The sequence below is a fragment of the Alosa pseudoharengus genome, unplaced genomic scaffold (genome assembly GCF_046254945.1).
Source record: "Alosa pseudoharengus isolate Yale_2024_CS ecotype anadromous, Long Island Sound unplaced genomic scaffold, YU_APseudo_1.1 YU_APseudo_1.1_scf_19, whole genome shotgun sequence".
NCBI classification, from domain to species: Eukaryota; Metazoa; Chordata; class Actinopteri; order Clupeiformes; family Clupeidae; genus Alosa; species Alosa pseudoharengus.
In genome coordinates, this window is record NW_027468657.1 from 7,249,819 (window position 1) to 7,276,775 (window position 26,957).

General features: G+C 41.5%; 1 protein-coding gene across 1 annotated transcript; it reads left to right on the forward strand.

Moving 5' to 3' along the window:
- The first annotated feature begins 6,358 nt into the window (after positions 1-6,358).
- Positions 6,359-18,163, forward strand: wdr1 (WD repeat domain 1). Its single transcript, XM_076291587.1, has 15 exons — positions 6,359-6,493; positions 7,476-7,597; positions 7,855-7,945; positions 8,155-8,302; positions 8,944-9,124; positions 10,823-10,900; positions 11,015-11,095; positions 12,724-12,957; positions 13,335-13,422; positions 14,596-14,752; positions 14,926-15,013; positions 15,336-15,446; positions 16,301-16,474; positions 16,600-16,744; positions 17,100-18,163. Exons 1-15 carry the CDS (start codon positions 6,478-6,480, stop codon positions 17,204-17,206), a joined length of 1,821 nt encoding a protein of 606 aa, XP_076147702.1. The 5' UTR covers positions 6,359-6,477; the 3' UTR covers positions 17,207-18,163.
- The last annotated feature ends 8,794 nt before the right edge of the window (positions 18,164-26,957 follow it).

Here is a 26,957-nt window from a genome sequence, read left to right on the forward strand (position 1 = left end):
TGATATAGGATGGCCCGCCAGGCTAAAACATTTGGACATCCATCCAGTCTTAAACCCAAAATTGTGCTGTTTAGAATTTATTCTTACTACACAAGTTATAATTCAGCACTTAGTAATTGAATTACAATGACTTAACTACAGTTAACAGTTCACACAGTTTATTAACTTTCCGTGAATTATTACAGGAAATGTTCATTAAAGGCATGAAGAAGTATGCCTATAGGCTAATAACTGATATGACTCATACAGTATAGCTACAGTAGACATACAATTATAAGACATGCAACCACAATAAACCACATTAAACTACTGGTTACCGGTAAAGGTAGCCTATTCTAATGTTGACATTCTGCCAGCGTTGCTGAAGTGCTAAACTAGAGCTACACCCCCCTCTGCAGTTTGTCATGCAGCATATTTCATAGACTAATGAGATAGGCCTACACATCATTCATCCAACCCTTCTCCCACTCGTGTCATATTGCTTAAATGTGAACAAGAACGAGACGCGTCCTGGGGAGTTTCTGTTTTACTTGAAATATGGATGATCAGTTGCATAAAAGACATTTGGATATTTTTGGTAACACTTTACTTGACAGTATCGACATAAGAATGACATGACACTGTCATGAACACATGACACTGTCATGACACATGAAACCTAACCCTAATCCTAACCCTAACTTTTTGTTATTTGAAGTTTGTTATGACAAAAACCGAATGTCACTTAATAACAGAAGCGTTATATCATAAACGTTTATGATTTGTTTATGACATGTTCATGACAGTGTCATGTCATTCTTATGTCGACACTGTCAAGTAAAGTGTAACCGGATATTTTGTGTAACCTACTACACAAAATACTGTTGATACTCTTTTGCATGGTGCTGGTTGGAAACGATAGGCTACAACCAAAATGGAGGATCTTTGACAGGAAGTTCCTAACCTAGTTGATGGGAATTTTCAGATGGGGGTGGGCAGCGCCCTATATGGCTCTGGGTGTAGTAATATTCAAATTTCCCTTAATGTGATGTCTCAATAGGGGAGATTTCTGACCAGCTCACAGAAGTGCATAGTTTCTGACATCAACCTCTCTCAACTAATCCACAAAAACACAACGCAGGTTTTTGTTTCAGACCTGGAGTGTTTGTAGAAGCATTAGAGACCCAAATGGAAGTGCAAAATCACAGAAAAAGTGAGTTTTGCATTATATGGCCTGTGCACGTCCGTGGGAATTTGTGGGGTAGCCTAATGCAGGTCGCTTTGCAAACCCGCTCGTTTAAGGTGCACAACAACCTGCTGCAAATCCACATGAAGACCATAGGTAAGTTTAGCTAGTTTTGGGGCAACGTAGTTAGTGGGAAAACCTTTGGGGTTAGTTTTGCCTCATGTCGGCTAAAGGGGTAGACAGTTGCCTACTTTCTTTTTATGATTTGTTTGCTTTGTCTTGGATTTGTTCTAAATTTGAACTTTCATACTGGCCATTAGATTTGTTTTTGATCCATGTGTTTTGATTGGTTGAGCAAGGGCACATAATTAAATTCAGACGTAAAAGTTTGAATTTGCAGAGCATTAGAATGCCACTGTGATTTTCTGCTTGTTCTTGACATCTCCCTTTTACTTTTTCCCAGGGTAAGCTGAAGTGCTGAGATTGAATGAATTAAAAATGCATATTGTAAGTGAATGTTAATTTTCCATATTAGATGTTTTTTGGGCCCGATTGATTTAAAATTCAGAAACCTATGGTTTATGTTTTATGGGGGAGGATGTGGCGGCCTGTTAGGCCTTCTGCTTGTTGTCTACTTGTTTGTTGTCTCCCCTTGGGAGGGCCATTCTTACTTTGGGTTTTGGACATGCAACATTGCACTTAGACACATTACAAACACACAACATCCATGCATTACGGACTTTGACCCATCTCACACTGTTTGTTTGATTGTTATTTGGTTAATTTGGTTAATAAATCCATTAGTTAAAGATCCAACCTCTCGACTCCCTCCTTTGTTGTGGCTTTACCCCTAGGCCATAACAGGCCCCTTTAAGGTATAGGCAGTGTGAAGTTAATAAAAACGTGGAAGAGATATTTCTTTTACTGGTTTACTGAACTTAGAATACATACAACACTTGCACTTGGCTTGACTCCGCGTAATGATACAGATCACTTCCCATGCGCTAGACATATATCTCTTGTAGTATAAGTGCGCATAATGAAATAGATCCCTACATCACATAACCCTTCCTTTTCCAAGCTGCTTATCTATATGAATAAGGCTATCCTTTAACAAGTATAACACATCTGGTTTATATATGTAATGTTTAACAACACCCACACTCATTCAATTTCATTGAACATATTAATTGTTTGAACCTCTAGCCTCTTATAAACTCTAACCTGTTCTAAAGGCTATTTCAACAGTAATGTAATGCACTTTAATGTACAGTAACTGTTTGTAAATCACACTATTAAACTCTTTGTATCCAAAAGACCATTACAAAGCTCTGGAGGCTATTTCAATCCTGTGAAGGAAAAGTTAATAGTCTCTACACATAGTCTTCATATCGCTCAGGAGGCTTCACAACTCGGCCGCTGTGTGTTTTCACAGGGGACGGTAAGGCCTCTACTGGTGATGGCTGGTCACTGGAACTTGGATCGGGTGGACAGTCTCTATCAGCCGGAACTTCCTGCGCAGGTGTTGGGTGCTCTGGCGCAGATGTGTCTTCTTCTTGTGCTGCTGACGAGTCATCCATATCAGTGGGAATGATGTGAAGTCGGTTGCGACGAAGTACTCCCTTTTCAGTCTGAATGAGATAAGACCTTGGTGTGGCACACCTCTTGATAACCTTGCCTGTTTTCCACCATCCTCTTTCACCGTCTAACTTCAGCAGGACAGTGGTTCCAGGACTAATTTCAGGTAAGTCTTTGACCTTTGACCTTCTGTTGAAGTTACGCTTGTAGCGTATTTTTGCCTTGGCATCTGTCTGCCTCACTTGCTGTAGGTCTGGCCACGATGGCTGCAAGTGTGACTCTAGTGTGGGGATCGTCGTTCTTATCTGTCTGCCCATCATCAGTTGAGCTGGGCTCACTCCTGTAGCTTGAATAGGGGTGGCGCGGTAGCTCATAAGAGCAGCAAAAGGGTCTGGCTGTTTCAGAATTTTCTTCGCTGTATGCACCGCCCTTTTGGCTTTGCCGTTGGCTTGGGGGTAGTGGGGACTGGTTGTTATATGTTGGAAGTCATTGTCTTTTGCAAACTGGTGAAAGGCTCGGCCTTCCGGTTATTGGTTGAAACAATTTATTTTGCCTTTGAGTGGTTGCCAACACTTGTTGGTAGCAATTGTTTTTGTACAGATCTCAGAGCCTAGGCTGCCTACAGAGATACTTTTTTTTGATGGCCTGCTTATGGGGCAGGCAGCTAGCGGATCGTTAAGAAAGATTAGATTAATGTGATCATTTATGTTTGGGTTTTTTTGGGCCTGAAATCGCTGATACAACCTTTAAAAATACAAAGATATTGCAACAATTGGTGTTTTTCAAAGTGTAACTTTGTAAATTTGTAAAGTGTCGGGACAGAAAAATGGACGTTTCTGGCCCAGTGTGCCTGGAACACCCAATCGTCGGCCTGGCACACCTACAATATTTCCCACTTTCAAGCTTACAGGTGCTATAATTAGAATATCATAAAAAAGTTGATTTATTTCAGTAATTCCATTCAAAAAGTGAAACTTGTTTAATGTATACATTAATTTCACACAGACTGATATATTCCAAGTGTTTATTCCTTTTAATTTTGATGATTATAACTGACAACTAATGAAAACCCCAAATTCAGTATCTCAGAAAATTTGAATATTGAAAAGGTTCAATATTGAAGACACCTGGTGCCACAATCTAATCAGCTAATTAACTCAAAACACTTGCAAAGGCCTTTAAAGCGATGGTTCGGAGTAATTTCACCCTAGGGTCCTTTGCACCATGACCCCGAGCCAAACACCCTCCCAGAACCTTTTTTCCCTTGGTCGAACCCTGGTCGAGTAGCACTGTCAGAAACTAATGACGTTCTGTAGTCGTGATGGAACCAACTTTTATCTCGTAAATTACCCCACTAATAACGCCCTGAATGGTACAAAACTTCTGCTGTAGTACAACTATGACCTTTAGTCCAATAACGAGGCATTAGAAAGTTTGTAAGTGCACCAGGAGTTTATTTAAATAAGACTTGCCTGATTATCTGCTACTATACCGCTGCGTCGACGTTTCTTTAAATGGTCTCTCAGTCTAGTTATCTAGGCTACCCAATCATGGGGAAGACTGCTGACTTGATAGTTGTCCAAAAGACGACTACTGACACCTTGCACAAGGAGGGCAAGACACAAAAGGTCATTGCTGAAGAGGTTGGCTGTTCACAGAGCTCTGTGTCCAAGCACATTAATAGAGAGGCGAAGGGAAGGAAAAGATGCGCTTCTGCAGTTTGAAGGCCCAAACTGAGAGACTAAGGAAAAGCTGTTTCCCTCAGGCCATTAGACTCCAACTCTTATGAATACCACTTCATCTGCTGGTGTTGGTCCACTGTGTTTTCTGAGGTCCAGGGTCAACGCAGCAGTCTACCAGGAAGTTTTAGAGCACTTCATGCTTCCTGCTGCTAACTTTATGGAGATGCAGATTTAATTTTCCAACAGGACTTGGCACCTTCACACAGTGCCAAAGCTACCAGTACCTGGTTTAAGGACCATGGTATCCCTGTTCTTAATTGGCCAGCAAACTCGCCTGACCTTAACCCCATAGCAAATCTATGGGGTATTGTGAAGAGGAAGATGCTATACGCCAGACCCAACAATGCAGAAGAGCTGAAGGCCACTATCAGAGCAACCTGGGCTCTCACACCTGAGCACACCTCACACCTGAGCAGTGCCACAGACTGATTGACTCCATGCCACGCCGCATTGCTACAGTAATTCAGGCAAAAGGAGCCCCAACTAAGTATTGAGTGCTGTACATGCTCATACTTTTCATGTTCATACTTTTCAGTTGGCCAACATTTCTAAAAAAAACTTTTTTGTATTGGTCTTAAGTAATATTCTAATTTTCTGAGATACTGATATTTGGGATTTTCATTAGTTGTCAGTCATTAAAATTAAAAGAAATAAACATTTGAAATATATCAGTCTGTGATGAATGAATATAATATACAAGTTTCACTTTTTGAACGGAATTACTGACATAAATCAACTTTTTGATGATATTCAAATTATATGACCAGCACCATGTTGTGGAAACTTCCACCTCTGGATCTCTGTGATCCAATTAGCATTAGGGACCAAGCGTCTCATTTCTGGGCCACACCTGGTCCATTTTCCTCGCCATACATGGCTATGATTATCCCTTCTCTTATGTTCGACCCATTGATTTACGTAGGCCTAATCGTTGCCTGACGTCTTGCAGTAGCCTAATTGCTCCACCTTTCGCCCCTTGTAGTTCCTTTTCTTTGCTATCTTACCTTTGATTGCACTGTCCTGACATTTAGCTTGTTGATTTTACAGGAATCGCTCCCCCTTCGCCCCCTGTCTGACTCTTCATCCAGTTACCTTGACACAGCCTTCTGACTTACAATAAATGTCACATCTCGTCATGTCTTAGTAAATGCAGTAGCCTACCTTACATGGTAATACTGACACTCCTTGCACTCCAATACTGACAGGCCTTGCAAAGGCACAGAGTGTCATTGTCACCTAGAGAACATAACATAAAATTACCACACTTGCACAGAAAATTAAGAGTCAACGTTCACGTGTTGATTTGTAGACCTACAATATACTGTATAACCCATCCCAAATAGGTAGGCTATTGATCACCTTAATTTTAAGAGCACTACGTGTTTACATTTCCAGGCTTGCGTCACTGTGCCCCTCACTTTTACTGGGTTGAGGCCACCAAAAATATGAAAATGTCACAGGCACACCTTAATTATAATTTCTGGCTACGCCTCTGGGCCTACAATTGAGAGCAATATCCTTTATGGGATGACAAAACGGTAGGCCTGGCCTATAGATTGTAGCAGCCTACACCACTAAAATATTAAAAATAGATATTTCCAGTAGGCTATTAATCCTGCATACGTCTACCCTTCCAAAATAACAGTTATCTCGCTTCAGCATGTATGATTAGGCTACATGAATTCTCCAAGCCTACATTCTTTGAATGATTTAGCATCACAGTCAATTTCAAGTTTGGGCGTTTGCAGCATCTTTATGCAGTAAACGTCATTTCCTCAATAGGCAAGTGAGCACAAGCCTGGTGAGGGCGACAGCTGCTCGCGTGGAGGCCGACTTTACTATATATGGGCAAAGCCAAGCATACCGAGAGCGGCGTTTGCTTCCGTGTTTGTGGGATTAGGAGAGTCTAGACCCGCCGGTGACAGGGACTCGAGGACTGGGGAGGCTCACTGTTCCATTCATTCGAGGATATTACAGCAAAAACTCGCCAACATGGCATACGAATTGAGTAAGTCCCATTAAATCCATGTCTGTATCTCCCATCCCCACATTTCATTCAACACTGGGAAGCCTTTGTGTGCGTACTAATGTCTTGACAGGTTTTGATCAACTCGCCTAGACGCCAATTCAGCTAGCTAGCTTCAGCGGCTGGAAACCTCGCCCATGTCTGTCACAGGTTTATCCAAATGTAGTCGATCAAAATAATTTTCAGTACAAAGCAAACTAAGCGTATCATTACTCTTGATCAGACATGGCTTAGCACCTAGAACATAGATTTGTACGTATGCTAAAGACTGGGTTTGAAAAGTAACATGACCGTCGCTATTCCGACTGATGCGGAAATGTGGAGACACATTGTTATGATAGGAGAGGGAGTTTGCGGCTGGGTGGAATGGTTGAGGCCAGTAGATACGATGAGTTAGATATATATTAACGTTTAAAGCATTTTATGATATTGGAGTGGATATAAGGGTCTTGGTTTCATTTAATGGCCCATACGAGTAGTGAATAATATTATTGCCGCATGTTAGTTCCTTATTGAACAAGTAAATGTAACGCTAGCGGTAGCAGCTAAACTGTCAGTGGCAACTGCTTGGGCTGTGAGTTTGTAGCCAGCCAGCCAGAGTAGCGTGTGGAGATAGCGTGATTAGCTACTTATTTTGGTGCCTTGAGACTGTAGGAGTTCTCTTCATTAGCTGCACAGCATGTTTTTCGAGTTCAATTAATCACACAGTGCTTGACTACATGCTGAATGGTCCACTTGCGTGCCTGTTTTTTTGGCACTTGTTCTGTTGAAAACGGGGCCAGTGTACAACTACCTGCATATCGTTATTATATTCAACCTTGTTTACAGTATCTTAATTTGGCTGCCAAGTGGCCTCTTTGTGTCTGTCAGTGGCTTCTACTTTTCTTGTAGTTTATGTCCATGTTCTGTTAACAATGTATACGGGCAGGTCGTTTGATGGCTTTGATTTCCCCATGTATCACAGAGCACACGTTCGCCAGTCTCCCGCAGATGGAGAGAGGAGTCGCCAAGATTCTCGGTGGAGACCCCAAAGGCAACAATTTCTTGTACACCAACGGGAAGAGCGTCATCATCAGAAATATCGATGTAATGATGCCCACCTTTTAAATATAATATCTGATTAACAGAATGTGTCACTGGATAAATTTAGATATCTCAAATAGCATGTTGTTGTGTCACAGCTCTATGGACCTGTGTCTGCAATAAAGCTTATATATATATTTGCCTGATAGTAATCCAAGGTCCTTTAACAGAACATTTATCTTGTTAAGAACTTAAATCTCAATTGTCTTTAATCCTGAAACAATTGCTCATTGTGTTGCTTGACCTTGCCTTTGTGACAGAACCCGGCAATTGCTGATATCTACACAGAGCATCCTCATCAAGTCATTGTAGCCAAGTATTCACCCAGTGGCTTCTACATCGCATCTGGAGGTATGTAAGGTGTATCTTCTTTGTCATTTAAAATAATTTGTCATTGAATTGCTCATTTGTCATTTGATTGGTTTTTGTGTTGGACAACTAGTAAATGCCACAAATTCCTGTTTTTGTAACTAAAATAAGTGTAGGCCACCCGTACTATAACAGTTATTTTGCTGTGATGGTGCATGGATTGGTAAAAAAAATCTGACTGCTTCCCACAGATGTTTCGGGTAAGATTAGAATCTGGGACACTACCCAGAAGGAGCACCTACTGAAGTATGAGTACCAGCCCTTTGGAGGCAAAATCAAGGACATCGCCTGGACGGAGGACAGCAAGAGAATTGCTGCAGTTGGAGAAGGCAGAGAGAAGTGAGTCCAATTATCATCATGTTCAGGAGGCCTGCACTCTCTGTCTGGAAGCTGCAGCTAAATCAGGATTTGAGGCATTCCTCCAGAATGAATACACTTAGGCCCGGGCTACACCAAGTCCCAGAATGAATACACTTAGGCACGGGCTACACCAAGTCTGCAACTGAAGCACTCTGTTTGCGTAGCGTAAAAATAGTTTTAGAAGATTTTAGAAGAAGGTTTTTTTCCGAATGTACGCGTCGCTATCAAATCTGGTGTAGCCAGTTCCATTGATTATAGTGGAAGCTAATTGTTGCAGCAGATGCTACCCGAACGGAGCACTTCAGTTACGTGCCCGATGTAGCCTCCCTATTAGTATTTCTGGATGTAAAGCTGATACGCCAGGCAACTTTTTGAACGATGTTGCTGCACAAAGTTCCTCAAAATTGTTTAGGTACATTTGGGCATTATTTTTTTTCAATCATTAGTAAATTATAATTGAATTCAATCACCCATGGAATCGATTTTGTGGTTGCCCAGCAACATTGCTCAAAAAGTCACCCTATGTATCATTACCCTTCTACACAAATCATCACACAAATACAGATGAAATGTATCTTGCTTGTATTTGACAGTAACTGTGTGTGTGTGTGTGTTGACAGGTTTGGGGCTGTGTTCTTATGGGACAGCGGCTCCTCAGTGGGTGAGATTGTAGGCCACAGCAAGGTCATCAACACAGTGGATATTAAACAGTCTCGTCCTTATCGCTTGGTCACTGGTGCAGATGACAGCTGCTGCACCTTTTTCGAGGGTCCACCATTCAAGTTCAAGTTCACCATGAGTGTGAGTGCTTTCTCAATGTGGAGCCAGGAAGTGTTTTGTGCTTTGGCTTGTGTAGTGTCCTCTGTTAGTGATCAGTAGGGAATCTTGCGAGGGTTGTGGGTTTGACAGGAATTTGGAAGCCAATTAATGGATCATTTTTTTCCTTTTTTTTGGCTAAGGACTGTGAATGTTTTTTTTTTTTTGTGGCTGAGATTTGTGTGGTGGCAGATAAGTGAAAATCAGAAGAATCTAAAAAATGACTGAATACTGGGAGTAATTGAAATGCACCAGGCGACCACTTCCGCTTATTTAAAGGAAGAAAAACTAAACAGAAAATGCTAAACAGAAATGGCCTCATGTCAGGCACAAGAAAGGGCTGCCATATCGGCAAACAGCTTTTTTCTTTTTTTTCCCTATTCTCCCTCATGCTCATTATGTAACTGCCCAGTGATACAATAGCTTCTATGTATGGCAGTCCATCTGCAGTAGAATTCCAATGAGTGCACTACTTCACAGTAGTGTGTTGGCTCTCCAAAACTTTTTACAGAAGTCTGATGAGCAAAAAGCATCCACACACTCTGATCTGTGCAGATATCTTGCAGCAGTGCAGTTTGAAATGCTAGTTTTACCTGAACTTGTACTCCTGATGGGAAAACCCTTAACCTCTACATACAGTGTGTGTACCCTTAACCTCTACATACAGTGTGTGTACCCTTAACCTCTACATACAGTGTGTGTCTGATGCCCCAGCGCACACTGGGCAGAGAGCTTTGGGAGCAAGGATGCTGCATATGCTGGAATTCCCTTTTTTTGCAAACAGGTTGGACGGGTCTAAACATGACTCGGCATTACCTAACCGCTTTCCTTACGTTCTGAAAGTCGCCAGCTTCCGTATAGATTTAGCATGTCGTTTTAGCAACAAGAATAAATGTACATTGTTTGTTGTCTCAGATATCATGCAAGCATATGCTTACATTCCAAATTTGACACTACAATAACTACTGCATTTTTACATTAAATTCTGATAACAGTAATTCATCAAAAAAGTAATTGAGGCTAATGTTGATCATTATCAGTTAGTGAATGCTGCAGCTGACAGCAGGTCTCTTTAATCACCTTGCACATAGTTTGTCGTCGCCATGGCTTCGTTGTCATCTACATGGTCGCATGCCGAATGCGTTAAAAGCTGTCCTCGTGTGCTTCATTTACACTATTCTCACTTGGTCGTCTGTCAGGGTAGCATTGTGTTGAGTTGGCTTGCTGTAAGCAAAGCATGCAGGCTCTCCAGAAAGTAAATATTGGGCTTCTCATGAAGCCCGGTTATTCTTTATCTTGTTGTATTTTGTGGTCACAGAGAGCAACAGACACTGTGTTGTTGTTTCATGAAATGACGTATATTTGTTACTATGAGTTTCTAGCCCTTTTTGATCTATTCTCTGTGCAGTCAGACCCCAGTCAAAAACCCTTCCAGTTAAGCTTCTGAATGCCTGGGTGTTGCATTTCTGTTTTTTTTTATGCTTCTCTGTCACATTTTCCACTCCAGGAGAATGAGTGCTGTGTGAGCAGGGCCTCAGTAACCACTACAGTGAATTACAGTGTTTCGGTTTAAGGGCTGGGCAAAAAAAAAAAAGAAAGTGGTGGAAGTGTGTGAAGTGGGTGCATGTCAGCGTGTTCACAGGGAACTAACGTGTTGTCTCTCTGTCCTCTCCACCCCTGCAGGACCACAGTCGCTTCGTCAACTGTGTGCGCTTCTCTCCGGACGGCAACCGATTCGTCTCGGCTGGAGCTGACGGCCAGGTGACTGGAACTCCCAAGGCCGTTGGCCAGGCTCCGTCTGGTCTGCGCGCGAGACAGCTGCAGTGTTTGTAGGGAGTGCACCTGACTTAACTAGTGTGTTCTGTGCTGTTTCAGATCAACATCTATGATGGCAAGACTGGTGAGAAGGTTGGCACGCTGGGAGGAGAGAAAGCTCACGAGGGTGGAATCTATGCCGTAAGTCTGAATGTCCTGCCCAGACTCTTCAGAATACTGAATGCTTTCCATTTTTATAGTCAGTCAGTTATATGTGTTTGAACAAATGGTACTGGTATTGTCTCCTTTCCTAACGTTGTATCTGTATGTGTAAATGTTTTTTTAAGTGTGGAATGTGCTAATAAGCAGGAAATGTACAAATATGCTGAACTCAGAGAAATAGCAGGATCTGTTGTGGTGAGGGGGACATGCCAGTGTTTAATTGCAACTTCCTCCCTGGAGAGATCTGGAAGTGTGTGTGTGTGTGTGGTTTGGGGGGGGGGGGGGGTGGTTGCAATGATCTGTGTGTACTGCTTGATTTAATCTAAACTACTGTCATTTAGTTGGTGGGCAGGATGTTTTGACAAGACTCTATTTATAAATATCATGTCTGGGTCACCATGCAGCAGCTCTGTAAGAATTGCTCTAGGGATGCTTCCTTTTTAAAGAAAACTGAATGAATATGACTGTAGCATGTCCAGGGTGCTGGGTGCTGTTTTCTAATGTGTCCCTAAACATGTTTCACACAGTGACAAACATGTTTGGCCTCATGAGACAAGAGACTACCAGTGCTGCTACTAATCATACTGATTAATCTCTAATATGATTGCCACTAGTATCACAGTAATCACTGTGGTTATTGCTTAGAGATTATACATAATCTGATTTCCTTCAGTCAATCCAGTGCTTTGCAATGGGATTTGAAACAAATAGAACGCCATAGCACTTTGAATGCAATACAGGTCCATGTTCCTTTGTTGTGAAGTGACTGCTTCATGAGACTAGCCACTAGTAAGCATATAAATATGACTGTAGATCAGATGCTACTTTAGATCATAATAGAGGTGTTGATGATGGTTTATGGTTGTAGTGGTGATGATGATTGCTAATAGTGATGAGGTTGTGATGATGGTGGTGCTGATTATGAGGATGATGATGGTGGTGGTGATGATGATGATGGGTGTTGATAGTTATGGTGATGAAGAGGATTGTTAATAGTGATGAGATTGTGATGGTTATGCTGATTATGAGGATGTTGATGGTGATGATGATGACTATGGTGTTGATAGTGATGGTGGTGATGAGGATTATGTTGATAGCGATGAGATTGGGATGAGAATGGTGACAACGGTGATGATGATGATGATTATGATAGTAGTGGTGATAATAATAATGGTGGTGATGATGATGATAATGATAATGATGATTATGGTAGTGGTGATAATAATAATGGTGATGATGATGATGATGATGATGGTAGTGGTGATAATAATAATGGTGGTGGTTATGATGATGATGATGATAGTAGTGGTGATAATAATAATGGTGATGATGATGATGATGATGGTAGTGGTGATAATAATAATGGTGATAATAATGGTGATGATGATGATGATGATGATGATGATGATGGTAGTGGTGATAATAATAATGGTGGTGGTGATGATGATGATGATGATGATGATGATGGTAGTGGTGATAATAATAATGGTGGTGATGATGATGATGATGATGATGGTAGTGGTGATAATAATAATAATAATAATGATGATGATGATGATGATGATGATGATGATGATAATGGTGGAGTGGTCTCTGTATCACGGCAGGTGAGCTGGAGCCCTGACAGCTCCAAGCTGATCTCGGCGTCCGGGGACAAGACGGTGAAGCTGTGGGACGTGGCCAGTGACACGGCGGTCACCACCTTCAACATGGGCGCCGACGTCATGGACCAGCAGCTGGGCTGCCTCTGGCAGAAGGACCACCTGCTCAGCATCTCCCTGTCGGGCTACATCAACTACCTGGACAAGAACAACCCTGACCGCCCGATCCGCACCATCAAGGTCGGCTGCCTTTCTGGTTTCTTAGTTTTGAAGTTGGTTGCTTGTTCCTTTTGGTTGCTGTCTGGGAAACTCCGGAAGAAGCTTCAGTGCTACTTAAATCCTCATTGACAGATTATAAAAGGGAAGTAAGAATAAATAGGAACTAGCATTGAAGTGTCAAGTGTAAGTTCTTCTCTTTGAAATGGTTTATACTGAAGTGTGTTCATTTAGCAGACCCTTTTGCATGCAGTATCACAACTGTTCGTAGGGCTGGAGTGTCATTAGAGCCAACTTCCTATGTCCAAGTTCCAACTGTACTGCAATAATCATTTTGGGTTTCATTTTGGAAATGTGCAGGAGATATAAAACATATTTTATGTCTTTTTATTCCTTAACAGGGACACAGCAAATCAATTCAGTCCTTAACTGTCCACAAAACTGATGGAAGGAACTGCATCTACTCTGGGAGCCATGATGGACATATCAATATCCTTTCAGGAAATTAAGTGATCCATTACCATCTTAAAAGTAACAGCCAATAATGTTACTTGGACGGATGGGCCTGTATTTGTCAGCTTCTTCCTTGAGATATTTGAGAGAGACTGTGCGCCTGCACAGCTCCAGTGGGCCAGCTCCAGACCACGTTCAAATTTCAGAAACTCAAGAATTTGTGAAGTAAATTGGTGTAAAAATAATGGTTTGCGAGGGCTGATTCAGACCGGGTGCATGGTGTGAGCGTGTCAGCTGCGTGGCGTGTCCGTTTTTATTTAGGCTCCCATGGTAACAGGTTAGAGCTTGCACACCGCCTGCGTGATACGCACGTCTCAGGTGCGGCTCGAGCCACGCCGAAAACGCGCGCATGCTAGAAATCGGACCGACGCTGATTTTTCACGCCACACGCAAGATTGTTGGAAGATTCCGTTCAAACCAGTGAAGAAAAAAAATAAAGAGATGTTTTAATAGGCAGAGAGGCCGCCGCAGTGCAGTGTCAGACACGCTTATGGTGTGCAAAGACATTGAAAACGCCACGCAACTGCCACGCAACTGACCCGCCACAGACACGCCACGTTCACGCCACAGACACGCCACGTTCACGCCACGCACCCGGTCTGAATCAGCCCTAAGGGTGCAAAAGAGCACAACGCAAGCAACAATGTCAGCATGCGTAGTCATTAGCCAGTAGTGTAGACGAATGTTTGTAAGGGGTTGGGTCATGAAAACAAAAGGCAAAGATAACAAAACCAACGAGGCCAAAGGAAAGGGTGCATGCCTTCCACCCGTCCATCCCTTCCATTGTGTACGCCTACATGAACGCATATAAAGTACAGGTGAGCGTAATCCCAGGTACCCATTGTGTACGCCTACATGAACGCATATAAAGTACAGGTGAGCGTAATCCCAGCTACCCATTGTGTACGCCTACATGAACGCATATAAAGTACAGGTGAGCGTAATCCCAGGTACCCATTGTGTACGCCTACATGAACGCATATAAAGTACAGGTGAGGGTAATCCCAGGTACCTGGGTGGAGACAACTCGGTTAAAAAAACCACCTAAACCAGCTAAAAAGCCCACAGTCTATCACACTAACTTTTTAATGGAAGGTTAATGGAACTGTCTTCTCAGCTGGTTATGGTCCTTAACCAATGGTATTGCACATTACTGGGATGCTGAGACCGGGGAGAATGACGAGTTTTTGGGCAAAGGGCACAGTAACTCCGTAGCCAAGATGGCTGTGAACGACTCCAACCAGCTGGTGACCTGCAGCATGGATGACACAGTGCGCTACATTGATGTGACCAAAAAAGAATACAGGTGTGTGTGTGTGTGTGTGTGTGTGTGTGTTACAATGGGTTTTTGCACAGTCCCTGTGGCTCCATAACACTGTTGTGAATCGTTTCACTGACATTAGATGTAATATTTTCCTTCAACAATATCACGCTTTTTGAAATCCCTCTGTGAAACTTATTTTGATTACTCCATTTCAGTGCCTCTGATCTACTGAAGATGGATGTCCAGCCTAAATCTGTGTCCGTGTCCTCGGGCGGACTTGCCATGGCTGTGTGCATTGGTCAGGTAGGAAATATTTGCAGAAGAATTGTTCATTTTTTGCTGCATTTGAATGCACTGATTCACGCAGACTACTGCAATCAGTTTGCAGCTTAGCCCACTTACATTTTACATGTTAAAACGTGCAACTTGCAAGCATTAAGTCTTTTTATGTACTTCAAAGCTCTCGTTGTGATATATAAAAAAAACAAGTTGATCCCCTCCAAAAAACGTTCTGTACTTCCTGACACATTTCTAGCTGTGGCAGGATATTCTGGTGTGTGTGTAACGCGGCGTGCGTGTACTCATTAATCGCGGTCATTCTCGTACTCCTGTCTGCCTGTGGCAGCTGGTGCTGATGAAGGACAAGAGGAAAGTGTTCACGCTGGACAATCTGGGCTACGAGCCGGAGGCGGGAGCTCTCCATCCCGGCGGTGGCACTGCCGCAGTGGGCGGAGCGGTGAGACATCCAGATTTTTCTCCCTCTCGGATCACATCACACATCACACATCACCATCACACATCACCATCACCATCACCATCACCATCCACATCCACATCACATCTTTGTATTTAGGAAATGTGTTGAAGGAGTTGAAGTTTATTTCCTAGTACAACAGATATATGAAGACCTATTCAGGAATGTGATTAATGAGAAAACAGGCTTTATTCTCTAAGATGTGCTGCAAGGGAGAGAGGCAGGCTTCTAAAGAACATTAATCAGTTGTATCTCTAATCTAATTAATAAACTGAGAAATAAATTAATCTTAAGTCCAGTATCTTACCTAAAGGATGGTCTCAGTCCCTAGTCCTAACCTTACATAAATGTGTATGAGGCAGGCACGAGGGCTGGTCATGCTGAAGGGTTGTTACTGTAGTAAAGTGGAACCGCCTTTCTCCTGGCCAAATGTTTTGCTAATCAAATAGTTTATGAGTACTTGGAGTAGATCTTTGCGACCGTGGGAAGATGTAATGGTGTGGCCAGAGACGAAAAGGTCTGAATTCCTCCACTCCTGCACACACACCCTGTGTCTCTTGCTGTAGATAAAACGCCACACCTGGCATGTAGCGGAGATGCACAGAAATGTTTCCATTCAATCCTAATTCTAAGTCTTGGAAACTTCAGGACATAAGCTTTCAAATGATTACACAATAATAATGAAGCAATACATGAACAAAAAGAAAGATATGCATCAAAGCAACGATCCTGATCCACAACTCTTTCAGCGCTCCGAAGGGGCAGTGCCGGTTCTGGATTCCTGAAGTGAGTTGTTATTCTGTGCCTTTGGTAAGCGTTCTGTTTCTGTTCCGCAGGATGGAAAGGTACGCTTATACTCCATCCAGGGGAACACCCTGAAAGACGACGGAAAGCTGCTGGAGGCCAAGGGGCCAGTGACCGACATGGCCTACTCTAACGACGGAGCCTTCCTGGCCGTGTCCGATGAGAAGAAAGTCATCACTGTCTTCACTGTGGCGGACAACTATGCGGTGAGGGTGTTAGCTAGCGTTATCCTTGCAGATTAACTAGAATACATAGTTATTGATTGGGGCTTTGTAATCAATTAAGCTAAATCCATGTATGATTTATTTTCTGGTTTGTTTTTTTGTCATAGGTCAAAAACGATTTCTATGGGCATCATGCAAAAGTGGTATGCCTGGCTTGGTCGCCTGATAACGAGCATTTCGCTAGTGGTGGCATGGATATGCTGGTGTACGTGTGGACAGTCTCTGATGCAGATAAGAGAATTAAGATCCCAGGTAAGAACCCATCCTCTTTCGGACACACACACACACACACACACACACACACACACACACACACGGAACACATACAGTATATGCAAGTACAGTGGCTAAAGTTCCCCACTTGGCTATTTAAATCCCTCTTGGGTAACTGTATCCAGGAAAATATTCTGCCATTTGCAGTAGTGCAGGGTACTGTGACACACTTGAGCCCTGCTTGGGCCTGGTGTTGGGTTCCACAACGGGGATTTCCTTTCAGGACGGCCTCCGCAGAAGTCCATTAAGCGTGCTATGAAACGAGTGTTCGTGAGGTATGCCACATTGACATGATTGTTTTTGTTTTTGTACTGTTTGTCTGTTATTTCTGTAGACTCTCACCGGTTGCACCACGTGAGTGGCATCGCCTGGCTGGACGAGCGCACTGTAGTGACCACCTCCCACGACGCCAGCGTCAAGCAGTGGACTTTAAAAATCTGACCATTTGAGAGCACTCCGGATCTTCAGGGACTAGGACTACTGTAGTGACCCCTCTTCCTCTCCTCTGTCTTGTTATTTCTTCTGCTCCCGCTCTCCCAATTTCTTTCTTTCTTTCTTTCTTTCTTTCTTTCTTTCTTTCTTTCTTTCTTTCTTTCTTTCTTTCTTTCTTTCTTTCTCTCTCTCTCTCTCTCTCTCTCTCTCTCTCTCTCTCTCTCTCTCTCTCCCTCTCTCCCTCTTCCTCGCTCTCTCTTTTTGGTAATGCCTTTTTTTCTTTTCTGGTCTCTGTTGTCACCAGGCCCCTAATTTCTCACTGTCTGTCTTGGTAAGGGAAAAGCTCATAGAAAAGAGAAAGCACCACCCACTGTCTTTTTTTTTCTGAAAAAAGGTGTGCTTGGTTACTTATTTGCACAAAGAAAAGAAAGCAAATGCAAAGTCTATGAAATTAAACACTTAAGATCCTTGGAGCTTTCCATATTTTAAAAAACCCCACAATAGACCGATAAAACAAAAACTTCTTCAGCTCAACATTCCAGAGGCTCCAGCCTTATGTCTGTTTCCGCGGAAATGCTTGTTTGTTCACACTGGTGTCCAGCTATGATCAGTGGTCAGGATAGTGTGGCATGGGACTTTGTTGCCTCACGTGTGTGTGGCGACAGAACATATCTGTGCTATTCAGAATCCCTATTTAAATAAATAAAAAAAATATGGGTGATATGGGGAGCAATAACAGGAAATAAAGCGAACAAAAATGATGTGTTTTCAAGTCTTCAATCGAAATGCTGTGTGTTTGGAACTCCCATGAATTTTCTTTGAACTCATTATGTCTCTCACATTTTTGTTTTAATTATTATTTCCTTTTCTTTTTTTTTCTCTGATTTTTGTTGTGATTCCTCCACCCTTTCCAGTCGGTGGATGTAATTCATAATATAATTAATAATAAAAATGAACACTTTTTAATGCAGCCTTTACTGAGTCATATCCACCTGCTGCTCCAGTCAACATTCCTTCAGTTAATCATTAATGTAAACATATTAAAGCTATTACTTTCTTTACACTGCTGCCTTTTGGTTAACACCATTACGGCTCCCACACACAGCTGCGTGCATCGCGTTGCTGGAGACGCATCCCATTCACTTTACATGGTCTCACGTGATCCGTTGCCGAACTGAATTGTGGGTCCGTTGCGTCGCGTTTCTCCCGCCGCTCGCGTTGAGAAGTTCAGCTGTTGCTGCACCGACAGACGGCACCCGGCCAATCAAGCCAATCTACGGACGGCACCAACCAATCACATTACGGTTTTACTTCAAGTCATTTGCATAGCTACCGTCGGGAACACCCACTGGCATGCGTTGACGGAACGCAGCTGTGTGTGGGAGCCCTTACTACTTTTGCTTGGCCCTTTAGTTTGAATCAGTTTGGATATTTAAGACTGGCTTTGCCACGTTGGGCTGTTGTACCACTGGAAAAGTATGCAGATGTGAACTGTTGTTTGTTTCTAATTTCTCATGGATGGTTAACCAAGCATGGACACTTCCTTGGCAGGTTGACTGAAATGTTTTAAGAGAACATCAGATTGTTGGGCTGTATTGGATTTGTTTCAACTCTTGCTAATGTGAAATTAAAATAATAAAAAATGTATTCTATATTGAAAGAGAAGTAGGCTATAGCCTAAAAGACCATAGTTGGGTAATCAGATCTGTACATGCATGGAGGACAAAACAGGCAGACTAAGATAAACCCGATGAACCAGATGAGGCATAAAAATTATCCTGTACAGGTGCATCTAAGAAAAAATCACAATATCATGGAAAGGTCTATTGCCCTCCCTGCATAGACTTAGAGATTAAAGGCTCTCAGGCAACCATTGCCAGTCTTAATTAGCTGATTAGAGCTATTCTCAGGTTGAAATTTATGTATCAAGTTTAGAATAATCAAAATTAAAACAAAAAGAAGGCTTGTAGCTCATAGCAGTGCAGTAGGTCTGTAGGCCTGTGTGCTAGGTAAACCCCCCTCCTGATGACTTAAAGGAGAATGAATCTAGCCTGGGAACACCCAGACCTTCAGAATTGTACAATGGGGAGTGGGTCTGGAAAAGGTTTGTTGACTTCCAGCAGGGGCGTAACTAGCAATTAAAATTAAACTTAAATTGGTAGGTAGGAATTTGCCGAAAGCTCATATGGATTTTCCCAGGCTATAAGAATCTAGATTATATTACAGTCTTACTTCTTGAAATAAATTACGGGAGAAAATGAACTTTTGAATGATTGAGATTTTTATTTATTTTTATTTTTCCTTTATTTAACCAGGGGGGGTCATATTGAGACTATAGTCTCTTTTTCAAATGGTCCCTGGCCAAGAAAGGCAACACTGTAAGTAAAAATAGAGAAACCTCATCTATAGGCCTACAAAAGACAAACAGTGAACCAACAACAAACAGAAATCATGCACACATAAACAGCAGCAAACACAGATAAAGAACACAAAAGCAACAAACAGAGCACATCACAATTACATAACATTACGACACCACCACACATTATACAGCAACATAACAAAGCACAACACAACACCTAACAAGGACAAAAATTAAACATAGTGACAAAGAAATATAACACAAGAATATAACATATAACAAGACATTACAACAAGCAAAAGCCACAAACAGTAAAAACAACAGATAAGAACAGTAGCCTATATGCAATTACACTTATAGCTGAAGGTCTCTGAGACATACAATTTAATCTCATTTAGTGAAATAAAAGTGCTTAGCTTAAACTTTCTGCAGAGCATTTCAGGTTGAAGGGGCATTATAGCGGAAGGCGACTTTACCAAATTCAGACCTTACGGCAGGTGTAATAAAAAGAATGCTATTGTTAGACCTAAGATTGTACCTGTTGTTTTCTACTGGAGATAAAACTGATAAATAAGAGGGCAACAATCCTATCACTGCCTTATAGATAAAGACAAGCCAGTGATGCTGTCTACGAACTGAGAGAGGAGGCCAACCTCATAAACTGTAAGCTGCAGTGATGTGTGGAGTACTCAGCCTCACTGTAGTGACAAAGCGCAAGGCAGAATGATAGACAGAGTCCAGTGAACGTAATACAGATGTTGCTCCATGCATAGTGTCTCCATAGTCCACAACAGACAAAAAGGTAGCAGCTACAAGTTCCTTCCTTACTTTTAGATTAAAACAAGCCTTTTTTTCTGTAATAAAAACTTAACTTAACTCTCAGCTTCTTTACCAAGACTTCTACATGGGGTTTAAATGAGAGCTTTTCATCTAATAAAAAACCCAGATATATATAACATGCCACTTTTTCAATTTCTTGGCCATGTAGTGACAATTTGAGGCAGATCCTGTACATTACTAGAGTGAGTAAACAACATATATTTTGTCTTTTTAGAATTTAGCACCAGTTTTAATTTGAGTATATTCTTTTTGTAATATTATGAAAGCACCCTGCATTTTCTTTATGGAGATCTGGCAGTAGGCTACTGTACAGTATATGATGGTATCATCTGCGTACCATCTTACCTTCCACATTTTTCTGGGCAACAAGTGTTACAACAAATAATGTTTTGGGACTATAGTCTACCGTCATATTTGTTGCTACCATCATATTTGTTGTAATTATATATAATTATATTATATATAACAGCAATATATTGCTGTTGCCGCCCTGTCGTTCATTTTTTAATTCAGCTGGAAGAGCCATGGGAAACGTTTGGGTAGGCTATATCAATTTTTTATCAAAACCTTAGACTATGCGGAATGGCATGACTACGTTTTGAAAATATTATCCCTTTTGTGCCTATGAGATTTCGCCACCCTTTCCTCGCCTACTTTTGATGGATGGACTGTAACTCCAACACAAACACAACGACCAAGCTAATGGCGCCAGGTAATTGATGGTAGCCTACTGTATGTCGATGTAGTTGTTGTACAGACTTATTATTTAGCAGGATTGCGACTTGACTAGAATAAAATGAAGACTACCAAAAAGAGGAAACATTAACAATCTCACTCGATCTCAACATGGTCTTTTTTTTCTGAATAGTGCGCTCATCTGGATGCGAGCAGTCAGTGCGGCACCGCGAGGCATCCTCCAGTTTAAAGTATAAGAAAAAGCATTAGGCTATAGGAAGCAACCTAACGGAACATTTTGTTATCGTAATTACATACACATTACCGTTAGACAATTGTATGAGGGACAAGTCACAAGGTAGGCCTTACATAGGCCTAGACCTGTGTATGACAACTGCAGCAAAATTCCAATTTGACAGGTCAGGACTTGCCCAGGACTAGCGTAATTTTAACTTTGTGTTCAGTATGTTGTCAGGATAACTGAGTAAGTTTTCAAAGAACCATACGTAGTCGCCAGTGAGTAGTTTTTATGCTAGCCTACCCCTAGGGGGTGGTACACGCTCAAGATATTCTTTAGCTGTGATAGTTGGCGAGCTCATCCCTGCGCGCAGTGCAAGTAGCCCAATGTTAAAAATAACTCAACACCACGAGAAAAGAGAAGTCGAAAAACAGTCTTCTTCAACATAGACCTACATATAGTCGATCGTTGTCTTCGATTTGTTTAACTTAGCTTATGAAAAGGTTTTCCACACGATAGTAGACAAAGTTATTGTTCTAGAGTAGAGACTATATAATGAATGAATTGGCATAGCCTATCCGCGCAAGTCATTTAAATGAAATTCTCCCAAATGTGCCTCATGTGATAGTGGGAATGCGGTCAAATTTAAGTAAATCACTTGGTTTGAGTTAAAGAGATTCCCGAGATCTGTAGTCATTCATGGAAAGAGAAGGCCAAGTGTCTGGGTAAGTGATATTTTACCAGTTTACATTTCTTTGTGCAATGTATAGTGACATGCGCTCAAATGGTTATCTTGGTAAATATAGTTTTAGATGGCACTTCGGAATAATCCGATGGCAGAAACATGAGGTAGCCTTATGAGTTTGAACTTGTGCATTGCTGATAATCAATGTATCACTGCCCTGTCCTCTGGATGTCAACAGTCCCTCGTATCTGAGGGATTCACACTTTTAGTGACCCGTGTCATAGGGACTTGTGATAAACATTTGTGCTGTCAGCATCCTTGGCCTGGGCCTGGCCTAGGCCTGTCGTAAAATGTGCATATTACCTTGAATTTCCCCTTGGGGATCAATAAAGTATCTATCTATCTATCTATCTATCTATCTATCTATCTATCTATCTGTGGGGATGTGGGGATTTCTGGTTTATGTGCCCACCTGCACTGGCAAGCCACACTGGTTGCCAGTGCAGGTGGGCACATAAACCAGAAATCCCCACATCCCCACATATCTAAGCCTATTGACTTTGACATGTTGAGATTTACAGGACAACAGTGCATATGTGTCATGAAATGTGTGTATACATAGCCTACACTTGTTGGAGAATCATAAACTAAAATGTCATAAACTAACTAAAATATCCTGCTTGTGCCAGGAAGTCAGAGATAAACCATTGGTTTGTTAAGGGCAGAGGTGGACGAAGGCTAAACAATTCCGAAAGTATAGATAGGCTACACCATGTCAAATATTACTGCAATACAAGTGAAAGTTGCTAAGTCAGATTTTTACTTAAGTTGAAGTACAGAAGTACTTGCCTGTAAAAGTACTAGTATTCAGAAGTACAAGTATTTTTAATTTTTTAATTTATTTGAAATTTAATGTATATTTGGTCATTACTGTAATATGGTATTCATCATTTGGTTGGTCATAGGACTTGAAGAGGAACCTTTAGTTCTTTACATCCACCAAAAACATTTGACCTATTTTCATAACTTTGCAACTGTTCAAATGGACGCAATAATATAATTTAAATCATTATTCATTCTCTGTTCACAAATCTAAAACATTTTCACTGCCGAATACAAAACCAGATAACTCAATTATGAATAGATTATTTATCGTAATAATGCAGGCTAAAGAGCTAGCTATGTAGTGAATGTCAGGTGATTGTCTAATTTCATTCCAATTTCGCCTGGTTAACACCAGACCTTTTCTCAAATCTCAGTTGCTAACAGGTTATTCTGGGTTCTCTCAGGCTACTTGGAAGATGTTCTGCTGAATCTGTTGTAACCATCATTACCACAGCCAATTCCGCCAAGTTGAACTATTGAAAAAGATGAACTTTCAGATGGTCTATCGCATTATTGCATTTAACCCTTAGATGCATGATCTACCGCACTCTTCCATGAGTGGACCCCAATTAGAATGAATGCTTTTTATGCTGTAAACTTAAGAAATTTCTTTAATTTTGGTTAAAGATGATGATTTGATGATGGTGATAATGATGAGAATAACAAATGAGAATCTTTATAATGTTTTTAATTTTTATATTTTTAAGATTTGTTGCCTCATGGCAACATTGTACCATAACGGTAAAAGTAATTCTTAAAAATAATTCATTTTTAAGAATTAACGCTATTAATTTAAAACACCTATCCTTATAACTTAACACTAACACAAACATATGTATCTGGTTTTCAATGCATTACAAGTCTCATACTTTGAGAAAAATCTCATTTTAAACTCAGTTTTTGCCCCCAGGCTACATTGTACTATTGCGGAATGAAAATCAATATTTTACAGATATGAAGTTATAATAATACAAATGATCATATGAATCACCAAAATCACTGTTATTTACTAGTTAAAAGCGCCATAAATCTCCCCAAACATTCTCAGGTACAGTATACATATACACAAACAACCACACAAACACATCCATGAGTTTGCACACTTACACCCATGCATACTCATGTATGCATACTGATGCACACTCATGCACACACACATTACAACATCCACTTTCCCTCTGAGACCTGCATCTGACTTTCTGAAAGTTTAGAAAGCAATTTGTCTCAAAGGAGAAACACAGGGAGTAGGCCTATAGCAAATAGAGGGATCAGTCAGGCCTCACACTTGGGGCTACAGGGTACAGGGCAGCAAGTCTGTAGCTTCACTGCAAAACCAAAAAGCCATGGATGTTGGTATGATAGATAGTCAGAGCACGTACTCAACCATAGTGATGGTATTCTATAAAACTTCATGAAGCACACTCATGCACTTCACATATACAGGTGCTTCCCTGCTTAGTATATTTGGTATGGCCATATGCGAGTCCGTTATGGTTCAATGTTGCCTCAGGGCAACATGCAGTTTTTTGTAATTTCCTATGACACCTACATTGATATGTTATGAAAAGATGTTGATAATATATCAGTAAATGTATACCTGATAGTCACAGTTGATAAAAATCAAAGGTTCCTAGGGTTAACCTTTGAAATTCCATAGAAAATGCTTGGGGTAATTTTTGACCCCACACATGGAAAAGTGTGGTACTGATACAAAAAATGCAATTACAAAATAAAATATACCAATTAGGTACAAAATCCAAATGGCCTCATGCCAAAGACAACCTATTTGATACATGGAAGATTAAACAATAAACATTTTAAATTACCAAGATATTGCAGAAAACAACCGCTGGGGTCATTTTTGACCCCACTTATGCATCTAAGAAAGAATCAAATGTGGTTAAAAGTAACGAGTACTTCATGCTGATATTTCAAATGTAGTGGAGTCAAAAGTACAGTATTTGTCTTTCAAATGTAGTGGAGTAAAAGTCACAAGTTTCCATATTAATACTCAAGTAAAGTACAAATACTCAAAAATCATACTTAAGTACAGTAATCAAGTAAATGTACTTAGTTACTGTCCACCTCTGGTTAAGGGTTTGCTTAGAGGACAGAAGAGGACACAATAGTTGTTGTTAAAATAGTATTTGTTACCACACATGCACACAACGCAAACTCTCTCTCTCTCCCTCTCTCTCTCTCTCTCTCTCTCTCTCTCTCTCTCTCAAACACACACACACACACATACACCAGGGGCTCTAGGTAGGGGCCTGGGTGGGCTTGCACCCAATCATTGTGTCGTGCCCACCCAAACAAAGTCAGTTGTGCATCTGCGCAGCCTCAAACCTAGCTTGTATGTAGATGAGTTGGTGTTGAGTGTAATGGTAGCTAGCTGGTACATAGCTGTGCAGTTGGCCTATGTATGTGTGTAAGGTATTCCCCCCTCCTGATGCCTAAAGGAAAACTCTGGCCATTTTTCACATAAAGCGCTTTCAGACATACGTGTAAGACCGGAGGTTCTGCCGATGTTAAATGGTGGGGCCGTATATCTGAACGACATAACCGGTCATATGGAAGTCCGAATTCACCCGGTGTTTATACTACCCCCGACCTAGTATTTCCTCCGGACATTATGTAAATGTGCTGTGTCTGAACGAGGAGTAGAACATTCGGTTAAAATCACACCTAGTGAGAGGGCGTGTTGGTGACGTTTCTTTCATGCGTCCATGTGGTTAGATCTGACTTAAATGCCAGTGTTATGATGGAGTGGCATAGTGCTGTCCAGAAAATCTCCAACCTGGAAAGATGCAGACATCACGGAGCTACTGTCCATGAGGGCATACAACATTTTGATAGAACACCTGAAAGGAACGTTAGAGACACGTTAGGCTACAACTGCATGGCAAGGAGAAACGAATTCAGAAGACTGAATCATCATAAGCAGAAGGCGCTGAAAAGGCAGTAGCCTATAGCGACGTCGTTGACGACAATAACAGGAGTATTTAATAAATTGTTAGCCAACACGGTTTTCTGTTCATTGATAGCCTTCATGACCTGCTGAGCTCTGCGTCATGTCTCAGCATCTTGTGAACTCTACAAGCCCCCACCCCTCACTCGACAACCACACGGAGATTCTGTAATGTGCGTGTATGTCGTTCACACATACGTCCGTGTAAGGTCAGTATTAGGTCCGCAGTTTAGCATCATATCTGAATCATCCGAAGGGTAGGACCTCCGTTTGACAAACCTCCTCATATACTCCGGAGGTTATATCTGAAAGCGCTTATTATTGATTTCTGTTTCTTGAAGTCACTGAGTACTGTCGGCACGAGACAAAAACTAAAACAATCGGTGCTACCTAGCTCGAGTTGCTGCCGCCAATAGCTAGAACAGCCAGGCAGCTACAGTGCTACACTCCGGGGAGCATGATTTTAAAGATGCCCCCAGAGTACATACATGTTTTTTTTGCAGTCACTAAGCATAAACTGTTCACAATGTAGTTTGCAATGTGGTTATCACAGAACAAAGACCTATTTTATGCACTCTTTTATTTCTTAAAACAAATAAATTACGCACACACTCACACACAAGCAAGCACGGACACAGGCACACACACACAGGCAGCACATACAAGCATACACAAAAGAGTAGGGGATGGAGTAGGAGATGGAGACAAACAGACAAGTGTGATTTATTTTTGCGGAGATGATGTACAGGACTGAGCGGCGGTCATATATTGTACCGCTATGTGGTACATCTAGTTTTAAATACATGTATCAGAAATACTGCCCATCCCTGGCTGTTGGCTGCAGCAACTCAAGTTAGGTAGTACAGGTTTTGAAAATTTTGATCCAATTTGACATTTTTGCTATGTTGCCCACGCAAAATTTCCACCAGCCCAACCCAAATGTAGTAGGCTATAACTGGCCCTGACACACACACACACACACACACACACACACACACACACACATGCGTGCGTGTACTACTATACGTGTATTACTACTGTAATTACCACGCAAAACTGTCATGTCCATAACGGCAACTAAATACCATGGCATTGTGTTGGCGTTAT